Source organism: Anomaloglossus baeobatrachus, chromosome 12, assembly GCF_048569485.1.
Source record: "Anomaloglossus baeobatrachus isolate aAnoBae1 chromosome 12, aAnoBae1.hap1, whole genome shotgun sequence".
Taxonomy (NCBI): Eukaryota; Metazoa; Chordata; class Amphibia; order Anura; family Aromobatidae; genus Anomaloglossus; species Anomaloglossus baeobatrachus.
Window position 1 is genome coordinate 50,643,770 of NC_134364.1, and position 13,339 is coordinate 50,657,108.

Below are 13,339 nucleotides of genomic sequence, written 5' to 3' on the forward strand. Positions count from 1 at the left end.
CGGCCCTGCACCGTGTTATCCACACAACACCATAGACTCTCACGAGCACCAACAGTGTCCCCGGGGCACCGCTCCACCTGTGGGGAGCAGTACCACCATTGCTGCCATATCATCACCCCGGAGGCCTCACACAGCAGCGGCGGCTTAATAGCCGCATACCACAGGTGGCGTCACGAACACAAACCCCAAGTCACCAGCCATATTTAACTGACACCCACCAGGGCCACGGAGTCGGGCCCCGCCACCACTGATTACCCCCGGACTAGTCCGGCCCGGCACCGGGTGTCCCATAGCCTTGGGGTGGGCGAGTCAACTTTGGCGTCACGAACAGGATTTCGTGCCCGGTCCCACCGGGTACTGTGCGCCTGCAGAAACTGTGCCTAAAAGACTGTGTTACTGTTTGAAAACTGCCGCCGCCATTAGCCTCGCTGAGCGCAGGAAGAAGGGGGCGTGCCTGAAAAAGAGCGCGAAGGGAGCGCGCCATCAGAGCGGAGGGTCGTTAACCCCGCGCTACCCGGAAGAGATTTTGAAAAGTGAACAGAGCCTGGTGAGGTTCACTAAGGGGGAGGAAGATGTCCGACACAGAGGGAGAGCAGGTGGCTGTGGTAGCTCAAGACGCAGCAGCACCGGCCGATGTAATCACAGTCGCCGTCGCCCCAGCCCACGCTGTGGCGCCGGTAATGCTGATCACAATGCCGTACATCCCGGGAGCAGAATGGCTGCCGCAGTACTCCGGGGAGTCCCATACCTTGAGCGACTTCAGAGAAAGGCTGCACAGCTTGTTTAGAGTGTATCCTCTGACTGAGAGCCAGAAGGTGGGCATATTAATGGGGCAGCTAGCCGGCGCGGCCCAGCGTGAAGTGAAGTCCTGGCCTGACACAGATAAAGGGACAGCAACCCAGATACTGGCCAAGTTAAAGAGTACTTTTGACACCCGCACCGCAGCAGAAATAAAGATGAAATTCTTTGGGTGCAAACAACGGGCCACAGACAGCATAAGGGACTATGCCTTAAACCTGCAGGAGGCCCTGAAAGCAGTTAAACAGGTGGACCCAGAGAGTGTACGTGAAGAAGACAAACTCCTAACTGAGCAGTTCATAGAGGGGCTCCTGTCAGATGCCCACAGGACACAGCTGCATATCATGGTCCTGCAGAACCCTGTTCTGGACTTTGCAAAGTTTAAGGACCAGGCCATCCGGGTACTGAGAGAATCTACACCGAATGACCCAGTACCCCTCTGGCCTCTTGCTATCACGTACCCAGGGGTGGTGCCTGCAACACGAGCCGCTGCAGGGGCTGAGGCGCAGTCCCTGGATAAGGATCCCGCTGCAGAGCTCAGACAGCAGGTCCAGGAGCTCACCAAGACTGTAGCTGCCCTTGCCAAGACCGTGCAGTCTCTACAAGTGACCCCATCGCCTGCAAGAATCGAGTTGGCCTCCAGCCCAGATGACGTCCCATGGATGCGACAGAGGAGGATACCGCCGACCAGAGGAAAAGATACAGACCGGTATGATTCAACGGGACAACCGGTCTGCCGCCGCTGCAGCCAGGCGGGCCACATTGCAAGACACTGTCCTTTAAATGGGCCGAGCCTGGGGTCAGAAGCCAACCCCCAGGTGTAAGGAAGCCTGGCTCAACCCCCAGCTGCAGCAAGTATGTGGGAGGACGACCGGTCCTTCCTATTGTGCTGGATGGGATCCCGTTGAATGCCCTCCTGGATACGGGGTCCCAGGTAACAACCATCCCTTATAAATTGTACAAAAGATATTGGGCTGATTCAGACATTGACCATGGCCCAGATGATGATTTAACAATTGTGGCCAGTAATGGTCAGCCCTTGCCTCAAATTGGGTATAAGGAAGTAACCATTAAAGTGGGGCGGGTAGAATTGTCATGTCATGGGATGATAATTGTAGATATTAATCGCAAAGAATCTAACCCACTGCTAACCATTGGTACAAATGTGATGGAAAATTGTCTTGCCGAAGTGATAGTTTTGTTGCAGCAGGCGTCTGAAGGTGCCAGCTCCGGGCAGCAGCGTGCCCTACAGAGGGAGATCAGAGCCCTGATGAGGAGGCAGCAGGTAGAGCTGGCCGGAGGAGAAATTGGCAGTGTAAGGGTAAGTGACCCTCTCCCCATTGCAATTCCCCCCAGAAGTGAAATGTTGATATGGTGTCGGGCAGCAATAGGCCTCAAGGGTCAAGATTACCAGGCCTTGGTAGAACCTGTGTATTCAGAAAGTAGGCCTGGAGTCCTGATAGCCAGAGGGGTAGCAGACGTCCGCAAGGGAAGAGTGCCCGTCCGTGTCCTGAATTGTGGGGAGGAGGAAGCCAAATTGCCCCGGTACGCCACTGTAGCAAAACTGTACACTGTCAGCAACAATACCATCAAAGCAGTGGAACCCTTGATCCCGTCCGACCAGGCGGAAGACAATGGCTCCAAGGGGCAGCTGGAAGACTGGTGCCAAAAATTACATGTGGGCACCGACTCCACCCCCTCACACCAAAAGCATGGGGTTTACCGGGTGGTACAGGAGTACGAGCGGGTCTTCAGCAAACACCCCCTAGATTTTGGGCAGGTAAAAGGGGTTAAACATCAAATCCCCACGGGTGATCATCATCCCATTAAAGAGAGATACCGCCCTGTACCCCCCGCACAGTATCAGCGTGCCAAAGAAATGTTACGGGAAATGAAGGAGGCTGGGGTTATCAGAGATAGTTGTAGCCCCTGGGCAGCTCCACTAGTGCTCGTAAAGAAAAAAGATGGTGCAATGAGAATGTGCATAGATTACAGACAAATTAACCGCATTACACATAAAGATGCTTATCCACTACCCAGAATAGAGGAGTCACTAACAGCCTTAAAGTCAGCTAACTATTTCTCCACCTTGGATCTCACCAGTGGGTATTGGCAGGTTCCCGTGGCAGAGGCGGACAAGGAGAAGACTGCATTCACGACACCAATGGGCCTCTGCGAGTTCAACTGTATGCCATTCGGGCTCTGCAATGCCCCAGGGAAATTTCAGAGATTGATGGAGTGCTGCTTGGGCCATCACAACTTTGAAACCGTGCTGTTGTACCTGGATGACATCATAGTCTACTCCAGGACTTATGAAGACCACCTGAGGCACTTGGCAGAAGTGTTCGAGTCCCTGTCGGAGTATGGCCTGAAGATAAAGCCGTCCAAATGTCACCTCTTGAAGCCAAAGGTACAGTACTTGGGTCATGTGGTCAGCGCAGAAGTTGTGGCACCTGATCCAGAGAAAGTCACAGTAATCAAGGACTGGCCGAGACCCACCACGGTAAAGGAGGTGCGGCAGTTCCTTGGGCTGGTGGGTTACTACCAAAGGTTCATTGATGGTTTCACCAAGATAGCGGCGCCTCTTCAAGATCTCCTGGTGGGCCGGCCAAAGAAGGCTAAGAAGCAAAGCCCTCCATTTGAATGGAACAGCCAAATAGAAACGTCTTTTGTCCGGCTGAAAGGGGCTCTCACGGGAGAAGAAATTCTGGCCTACCCTGACTACAGCCAGCCGTTTGTACTGTACACAGACGCCAGCAACATGGGCCTGGGAGCAGTTCTGTCCCAGGTGCAGGGAGGCAGAGAGAAGGTGATAGCTTACGCCAGCAGGAAGCTTCGTCCCACAGAAAGGAATCCAGAAAACTACAGTTCCTTCAAGCTGGAGTTCCTCGCTATTGTTTGGGCAGTGACTGAACGCTTCAAGCACTATCTGGCGTCGGCCAAGTTCACCATCTTCACGGACAACAATCCGTTGACACATCTGGCAGCAGCCAAGCTAGGTGCGTTGGAGCAGCGATGGATGGCCCGGCTGTCTAACTTTGACTTTACCATCAAGTACCGGGCTGGCAAGAAGAATAACAATGCTGATGCGCTGTCCAGAATGCCTCACTTACCCGAGTCTGGAGAAGACCTGGATGAACTCGAAGAGATAGAGTTACCGGCTTTCCATCACCAAGGTGTTCCCCAGTGTGAGCATGCTGTAGGAGAGAAGCGCTCGAGCCAGCACGAGGTCTCGGTCAACCCATTACTCCACCATAATTGGGAAGACACACAGAACGGTGACCCGGCCGTGCGATTGGTCAAAGAAAAGCTAGCACAAGCTGAAACCCATCTTGGCCCAGATGCTCCAGAAGAAGCCCAGAAGCTGTGGAAGGAGAGGGGACGACTGTTCACCTACCAAGGCAAGCTATGCAAGAGATATGTCAACTGGCGAACGAATGAACTCGTCTGGCAGATAGTGGTCCCACAGAGGGATGCTCCAATGGTCCTAGCAGCTTACCATGATAAAGCAGGACACTTCGGGTGGAAGAAGTTGGAGACCCTACTCCGTGATCGGTTCTACTGGGTGCACATGAGAAAGACAGTCGAGAAGTGGTGCCGAGACTGTGGTCCGTGTAACCTGAGGCGGAAAGATGGTGCCAGCCAGAGGTCTCCCCTACAGTCAATTGTCACGAAGCAGCCCCTAGAGTTGGTGGCCCTGGACCACGTGAAGTTAACACCGAGCCGGTCAGGCTATGTTTACGCCCTCACCATTGTGGACCATTACTCTCGTTTCCTGGTAGTAGTGCCTGTGAAAGACCAGACAGCCAGAACAGCAGCTAGAGCGTTTCAGGCATACTTTTGTCGACCTCACGGTTACCCTGAAAGGGTACTGACTGATCAAGGTCCTGCATTCGAGGCAGAAGTGTTCCAAGAGTTCTGTAACATGTACGGTTGTAAGAAAATCAGAACAACACCATACCACCCCCAAACCAATGGATTGTGCGAGAGGATGAACCATGTGGTTATTGATATGCTCAAGACTCTACCGCTGGAAGAAAGAAACCAATGTCCAGAGAAGTTACCAGATCTGGTAAACCTGTATAACCATATCCCAGTAAATTCGACCAACTGCAGCCCTGCTTACCTGATGCGAGCAAGACCTGGCAAGTTACCTGTAGACTTGGAGATGGGAACTGTGTCACCTGAAGCAGTTCAAGAGATAGAAGATTGGGATACAGAGCGACAACAGCAGTACCGCAGAGTTCAGGAATGCGTAGAAAAGAGCCTGTCCCAAGCAAGAACGAGACAAGAGCAGAACTACAATCAAACGGCCCCAGCAACTCCCTTAGCACCTGGAGAACAGGTCCTTAAGAAAAAGCGGAGGGCGCATAAATTAGATGATAAGTGGGAGAATGAACCCTACACCATTATTCCCTCCAACTTTGACAATAGTAAGGTATGCCTCATAAGCAAGGATGAAGGCAAGACCTATCAAACAGTTTCCAGAGACCGCCTGAAAGCGTGCCCTGAGCGGTGCAAAATCCAAAAAGAAGTGGAAGAAATTCAAGAAAAAGAGGAAGAGATGATACAAACAATCCTTGGCAAATTCCCCAAAACTTGGACCCGAATAAATAATGCCATAGTGGTACCAGTCTTGACGTTCCCGCAGTTGGTCGAGCCAGAGACAGAAGAGGTTCCAGATCCATCTAAGGAACTGTCCGCCCCAACACAAGATGACACGCCAGCAGTAGAACAGGAGAATCAACCCCCTGCCAGTGGTGAACCTATCGTACCCTTGGTGAATCTGAGATCCCGTAGGCAACCAACACGCATACCTGTTAGGGTTAGGCCTACCAGTAACACGGAGGGGGCAGACACTCCAAGTAGTCAGGGACAAACTCCAGAGCTCCGCCGGTCCCAACGTAGCACTCGGGGACAGCCCCCTCCAAGGTATAGAACATAGAAAGTAACATACCTAACAGAGTGTAAATAGTTATGTGAAAATGTCTTGTATGTAATGTTTTGTTTTAGGTGATTAAGTAAATGGACAATTGGGCCACTGGACTATGGGTGGCCGACACTCTAATTGTACATAGTTAGCACCAGTGTGCTCAACACCCCTGAAGAAAAACCTGTCCTGCGTGCATAGAGTGGGGTCAGCAATGCTCTGACGCACGCCCAGAGCCTACGTTGGGGGTTTTATTGCGGCGGGTCCCCCAAGGAGCAATGTAATGGACACCCGGCAGGGAGCCACACTGGACTCTTATAGTTGTTTAAGGTTGTAACATGTTATGTCTTGTTTTGTTTTCTTCAGTCCGGGAGTACTGAGTTTAACTAAGGGGGAGTGTGGCGCCCCAGGACCTGGTCGCCACAACAGCATTGCCCCTCCAAAGGGTTAATGCTGAGCCTGGAGGTAATTGGGAGGTCTATTGGCCAGTAAGTTTAACATCCAACGCAGTTCTCCCTCAGGCCAGCAGGGGGAGCTCTGAACCTGGAGTTCCAGGGAGCATTCCTTAAGTCTGGCCTGAGGGAGGAGTTAGTGTTCAGTCTGTAGGAGAAAGCAAAGAGTGCGGACGCAGAGTGTGCTGTCCTGTGGAACTGGGGCCTAGAGCTGGAGCAGCTTGGCCCAGTGAAACAGGAGGAGCAGAGAGGCACAAAAGAGACTCGGACATCGGAGTCTGTGGCCACCAGGGCCTAAATTACTCCCTGGTAGCTGAATCCGAAGGGCAGGAGAGCTGCATGCACCTGGCCCATAAACAGCCCAAAGGTACAGCTGCATCATCAGGGCCCGGTGTGGACTCCAGCAGAGAAGCACCAGAGAGGGTCTGCGCGGCCTACCACAGAGGGAAAGGGACGTACCACCGGTCCCAGCAGAAAGAGGGCCATTGCTATATCCAGAGAGCAGGGTCCTAGCACAGTAAGGAAAAGAACAGGAGTAGGCCTCATACTCATCTGGCCAAAACGACAGCTCAATTACTTCCAGGCCGGCCGGAGCCCTCTACCACCTGTAACGGTCTCCCAGGACTAACCGTTTGTGAAGTAAAGAGGAGAAGGTAAAGAGACTGTTGTTTGTGCCTGTTTCTTTCATTGCCTGTCGGCCCTGCACCGTGTTATCCACACAACACCATAGACTCTCACGAGCACCAACAGTGTCCCCGGGGCACCGCTCCACCTGTGGGAAGCAGTACCACCATTGCTGCCGTATCATCACCCCGGAGGCCTCACACAGCAGCGGCGGCTTAATAGCCGCATACCACAGGTGGTGTCACGAACACAAACCCCAAGTCACCAGCCATATTTAACTGACACCCACCAGGGCCACGGAGTCGGGCCCCGCCACCACTGATTACCCCCGAACTAGTCCGGCCCGGCACCGGGTGTCCCATAGCCTTGGGGTGGGCGAGTCAGAAGCGATTGGACAGTGCAGGTATAAAGTCCCCTAGAGAGACTAGTAAAATAAAAAGGTTTAAAAAAAAAAAACAAAAAAAAAAAACCAACAAAACAAAACCTAAAAAGTTCAAATCACCCGCCTTTTGCCCCATTGAAAATTAAACTAATAAAAAAAATACACATTTGATATCACGTGCAAAAATCCCCGATATATCAAATATTAAATCAATTAATTTGATCAATATACAGTATAGCAAAAAAAAAAAAATTCTAAATGCCAAAATTACCTTTTTTTGGTTGCCGCAACATTGCATTAACAGGTGATCAAAACATTGTATCTATGCAAAAATGGTAAAATTAAAAAAATCAGCTCAAGACACAAATAAATAAGCTGTCACTGAGCCCCAGATCCAAAAAATGAGAACATTATGGGTGTCAGAAAATAGCGCAATTTTTTTTTTTTTTCACAAACTTCTGAATGTTTTTTCATCCCTTAGATAAAAGTTAAACTATACATGTTTGGTATCTACGAACTTGTACTGACCTGAAGAATCATAATGCGAGATCAGTTTTTCCATATAGTGAACACAGTAAATAGAAAAAAAAAAAATAACAATCATGCAATTGCCCCTTTTTTTTTTTTTTTTTTTTGCAATTTCACCGCGGTTGGAGTTATGTTTCCATTTTTCCAGTATAATATGGGGCAAAATGAATGGGATTGTTCAAAAATAGAACTCATCCTGCAAAAACAAGCTCTGATATGGCAATAGTAACAGAGAAATCAATTGAATACCCCCCCACCACTTATTATTGCGGGTGACATGTCATATCACCACGTCATGTATGTAATGTGTCCCAGTTGAGCACGTGGCTTTTTTTGCATGGAATGGGAATGTGCATATACAGGTAACATATGTGATTTTGCACCAAGGTGAAATATTAGGCTACTTTCACACATCAGTTTTTTTCCATCAGGTACAATCCGGAAAAAAACGGGTTAAACGGATCCGGTACCGCATCCGTTTTATCCCCATAGATTTGCATTGTTACCGGATTGTACCTGATGGCTTTGCGTTGCATCCGTTTTTTTCCGGATGCGGCAAAATTAATTAAAGCGGCGGCGGCAACGTGTCTTGCAACATTTTTTTGTCCGGCAAAAAAAAAAATTGCATTGCGCCAGATCCAGCGCGATACGGCGTGTTTTACAATGAAAGCCTATGGACGCCGGATCCGGCACAGTGCGGTAAAACATGGATGCGGCTGCCGGATCAGTTTTTGTTAACTGCGCATGCACCAAATTAATTAAAAAAACTGATCCATCAAAAAAACGGACATACCGGATGCAACACGGATCCAACGGATCCGTTTTTTTACGCATCCGACATAACGGATCCGTTAAAAACCGGATCCGGTGGATACGGTTTTACATTTTTTTGCCGGATCCTTTGGATCAGGAAAAAAAAGGATTGTGCCTGAATGCAGAAAACTGATGTGTGAAAGTAGCCTAAGGCTACTTTCACACATCCGGTTTTTGCTCTGCGGCACAATACGGTGCTCTGCAGAAAAACCGCAACCGTTTTTTTTTTACGCCGGTTGCGGGTTTTTTTGCATAGACTTACATTAGTGCCGTATTGTGCCGCAGGGGCTTGCGTTCGGTCCGGTTTTTGCCGCATGCGGCAGATTTAGCCGATGCCGCGGCCGGATAGAACGTTCCCTGCAACGTTTTTTGCTCTGGCAATAAAAACCGCATCGCGCCGCATCCGGCCGCTGCGGCGCATTTTTCAATGCATGCCTATGGACGCCGGATGCGGCAAAAAACGCATCCGATCGCCGCATGCGGTTTTTTCCACTGCGCATGCTCAGTAGCGTGCCGCAACCGGAAAAAAACGGACAGGCCGCATGTAAAAACTTATGCAAAGGATGCGGTGTTTTCGCCGCATCCGTTGCATAGGTTTCACAGCCGGATTGAGCCGCACTGCTCAAACCGGATGTGTGAAAGTAGCCTAAAGCATGCAATATGCACCAGGACAGCGGTGCACAGGTGACCCCCATCACCCAGCCAGACACCTGCACTATCACCTGGAGAGAAGGCCACCACTGGGTGGTGTTTTATAGGGGGGAGCTGAGTACAGGCAATAAGAGCCACTGCTGCACACCTGTGATCACCCTATGTGTGCACCTGCTGAGTTGGTACAGCCCTTACCCCTCCTGAGGTGTTAAAGGATCAATGCTGGGACTGTTACTCGCTCTCAGAGGAGTCTTGCTGGTGTTAGAAGACTTGCAAAATGGATGGAGACTTTTCACTGGAAAGCTACTTGGACCAATGTGAGGCTGAGGTATGTATTCTGTGGCAAGTGGAGCAGGAGTATGGATACCGGCTCAAATCCACCTTAGGCTATGCACACATTGTGTTTTTGCAGATTTTTGTTTATTTGCACCAATCTTTTCCCCCTTTCTGAAACCTTATTTCTAGCTGGTATTGTAAAAAGCATTTAATTCAGCAAAAATGCTACAAATAGAGACCTTGTGCATGCTGCACCCCTATTGCAGCTTGTAGCCATTGCCTAATTGTGCAGCACAAATGTAGCCTTTTGGTTCGGCCTTCACTTCATGGTGGAAAATGGGCTGCTATAAGGCCATGTTCAGACACTGCATCTTTTTTCTTAATCTCAAAGATGCATCATGCAGTTTTTGATGTGGTTTCTTTTTGCTTTTGTGCATTTTGTGGTGACCTTTTAGTCACACCACAAGCTGCAGCTTTTCCTTCCCCAGCAAAGTCTGAGATATCATTTTTGCACACTGTTGTTTTGGGCTCCATTTCTGTGGTGACCACAGAAATGCAGCATGTTAATTTTTTATATTTTATTTTCCCTGCGTATTTATTTCACCCCCTTGGTGAATGGAGGTCAAAAACATGTATCAGAAATGCATGGTTAAAAACGTGTGTTGTGTGTGTTTTTTTTTTTTGTTTTTTTTTGTTCTTTTTTTTTAACACAAAAATGCAGTGTGCGGACCTACACTAAAGCTGCGTGCCTACGATCAGTGTATGCAGAGTGTTTTTACTGCGTCCAAAACACTGTTGTACAGTACAAGCGCAGTGGATGGATTTGCAGACATCCCATGCCCACTGTGTGTATGGCCCGCAGTGTAAACTGACCTGCAGTGCAGTTTCCGAGCCGCAGCATGTAAATTGTTTGCTGCGGAATTGCAAGTGTCCTCTGTAGGGAGAACACAAGTGAGAGACTGCAGCGCACTGAACCCGTATTGTGGGTATGATGAGCTGCATTCTCCTGCGGAGGAATCTAACTGCCTCGCAGGTCAGGACCGGCTGCGTCCAGGACACAGAGGCTCTTGATCGTGGGTATGATGAGTTGCGTTCTCCTGCGGAGGAGACTCGCGGTCCCACAGGTCAGGACAGACTGCGTCCAGGACACAGAGGCTCCTGATCGTGGGCATGAGCCGCTGCGTTCTCCTGCGGAGGAGACTCTTGGCCCCACAGGTCAGGACTGGCTGTGTCCAGGACACAGTGGCTCCTGATCATGGGCATGAGCCGCTGCGTTCTCCTGCGGAGGAGACTCGCGGTCCCACAGGTCAGGACTGGCTGTGTCCAGGACACAGTGGCTCCTGATCGTGGGTATGATGAGCTGCGTTCTCCTGCGGAGGAGACTCGCGGTCCCACAGGTCAGGACTGGCTGTGTCCAGGACACAGTGGCTCCTGATCGTGGGTATGATGAGCTGCGTTCTCCTGCGGAGGAGACTCTTGGCCCCACAGGTCAGGACTGGCTGTGTCCAGGACACAGTGGCTCCTGATCATGGGCATGAGCCGCTGCGTTCTCCTGCGGAGGAGACTCGCGGTCCCACAGGTCAGGACCGGCTGTGTCCAGGACAGGGGCTCCTGATCGTGGGCATGAGCCGCTGAGTTTTCCTGCGGAGGAGACTCGCGGTCCCACAGGTCAGGACCGGCTGTGTCCAGGACAGAGGCTCCTGATCGTGGGCATGAGCCGCTGAGTTCTCCTGCGGAGGAATCTATCGGCCCCGCTGGTCAGGACAGGCTGAGTCCAGGACGCAGTGGCTCCTGATCGTGGGCACGTACCCTTAATGTGTGCTGTAGACAAATTACACATAATCCACAGCAAAACCTGGCTTCTGTAAGCGGCCTCTTTACTGCCAATAAAGCAGGTTTTCCAAAGAATTTTCTTTCGTGTGCCTCAGTTTTCGTTGCATTTAAAATGTACATGATTAAATATTTTCCACAGTTAATAATGGCTATATGGCCATAAAAATCAGATGATATACAGAATTTTCCACGCAGCATGAAAATGTGGCCTGGAGGTTCATGGCGATGTAATGTCAACCAGTACCCAGCCTTCGTGTGACCTTTGCATTACTATTGCACTTAATTGATCCGTGTTCATGTCGGCCTATTCCTACTTGTGGCACGGACTACCAGAAAGCGTGTAGCTTTGACTTTTCTTCTCCATATTCTGTACCATGAAGGTCTCCTCTCTTCTCCGTAGGACACCCTTGACTCCACACCCCACATATTCTCTCCTATGCCATATGATGACCTGAATATACAACCGCTGCCAAACACGTCCTATGGATCCGCTCCGGATCACTCCAAAGACCTGTCGGCGGACTTCTCCTCTGTGGATCTGAGCTTTCTGCCTGACGACTTGAATCCTGATCATGAAGAAAAGACTCAAGGCCAGCAATCGTCCTCACAGCTGGACGACAGTGGGATATGTATGGACTCTTCTATGTTGTCACAGCCGTTCACCCCGTCTGAGAACAGAGATGCCTCACAGGATGCATCGAACCTCTGCTCCATGCCGATTACCCCCATGACCCCGATGACTCCCATGACTCCGGTTTCGGAGGCTTCTGGTATTATTCCTCAATTACAGTAAGTTGCACTCACTGGAAAGGAGTAGGTATTTACTAAGCGTTTTTATTGCTTTGTTCCGTGTACCTTCACATTTGGGTCATATAGGCCAGACAGTGCTGCAGCCAAACAACCATTCTGCCCAAATGGACCATACAAGTATCTCAATCACTGATTGTTATGGTCTTGAGCACAGACGTCATCTTGATTGTGCTGCAGATAATCAGTGCACTTAGTGTCTCTCCCCATCTACTTGGCACAGCTGCTGAGCTCAGTGATTGGCTGCAGCACTAAAGTCCCTTTACCACATAAAGGGAGACTTGTCAATGAATGAATATCACACTTGGTACTTGATGGTGACTGCTGCCCAAACCTACTGCTGGCTCCGCTGACCACCTTGCATAGGATACCTGGCCTTAAGGCCCAGTCACACACGACTTACCAGCGATTCCCGACAACGATACTACCTGATAAGGATCGCTGGTAAGTTGCTGGGAGGTCGCTGGTGAGATGTCACACAGTCAGACCTTACCAACGTCTCAGTAACGATACAGGTCGCAGTAGTGACCTGTATAACGATATCTGCTGTCATTGGGACCCTGTCACACAGTGTCAAACATAGCGATGCGTCCTGCCCAGCAGGACATCGCCTTTGAAGAAAATGGTCCGGACCATTCAGCGATTACTAGCGATCTCACAGCAGGGGCCTGATCGCTGGTGTCACAGAAACTGACTCGTCAACGATCTCGTTAGCGATTTTGTGATGTGTGACTGGGCCTTTAGAGCTGAGCCCTAGGTATGGGATAAGTGCTTGGTCAACCCTACTGAGCTCTAAAGACACAAGGGAAGGTACATGAACAACTTATAATGCTGGACAAAAGTATTGGCACCCCTGCAATTGTCAGATAATACTCAGTTTCTTCCTGAAAATGATTGCAATCACAAATTTTTTGGTATTATTATCTTCATTTAATTTCTCTTCAATGAAAAAAAAACAAAACAAATTGTCATAAAGCCAAATTGAATATTATTCCACACCAAACATAAAAAAGGGGGTGGACAAAAGTATTGGCACTGTTTGAAAATCATGTGATACTTCTCTAATTTGTGTAATTACCAGCCCCTGTAACTTACCTGTGGCACCTAACAGGTGTTGGCAATAACTAAATCACACTTGCAGCCAGTTGACATGGATTAAAGTTGACTCAACCTGTCCTGTGTCCTTGTGTGTACTACATTGAGCATGGAGAAAAGAAAGAAGACCAAAGAACTGTCTGAGGACTT

General features: G+C 49.8%; 1 protein-coding gene across 1 annotated transcript in view; it reads left to right on the forward strand.

Annotated features, from left to right (window-relative positions):
• Positions 1 to 13,339, forward strand: part of TBPL2 (TATA-box binding protein like 2) — a 57,247-nt gene that overhangs the window by 17,282 nt on the left and 26,626 nt on the right. Inside the window, exon 2 of the mRNA XM_075329891.1 lies at positions 11,688 to 12,076. Coding sequence (XP_075186006.1) covers positions 11,724 to 12,076 — 353 coding nt within the window. The 5' untranslated portion in view covers positions 11,688 to 11,723. The remainder of the gene's footprint in view (positions 1 to 11,687; positions 12,077 to 13,339) is intronic.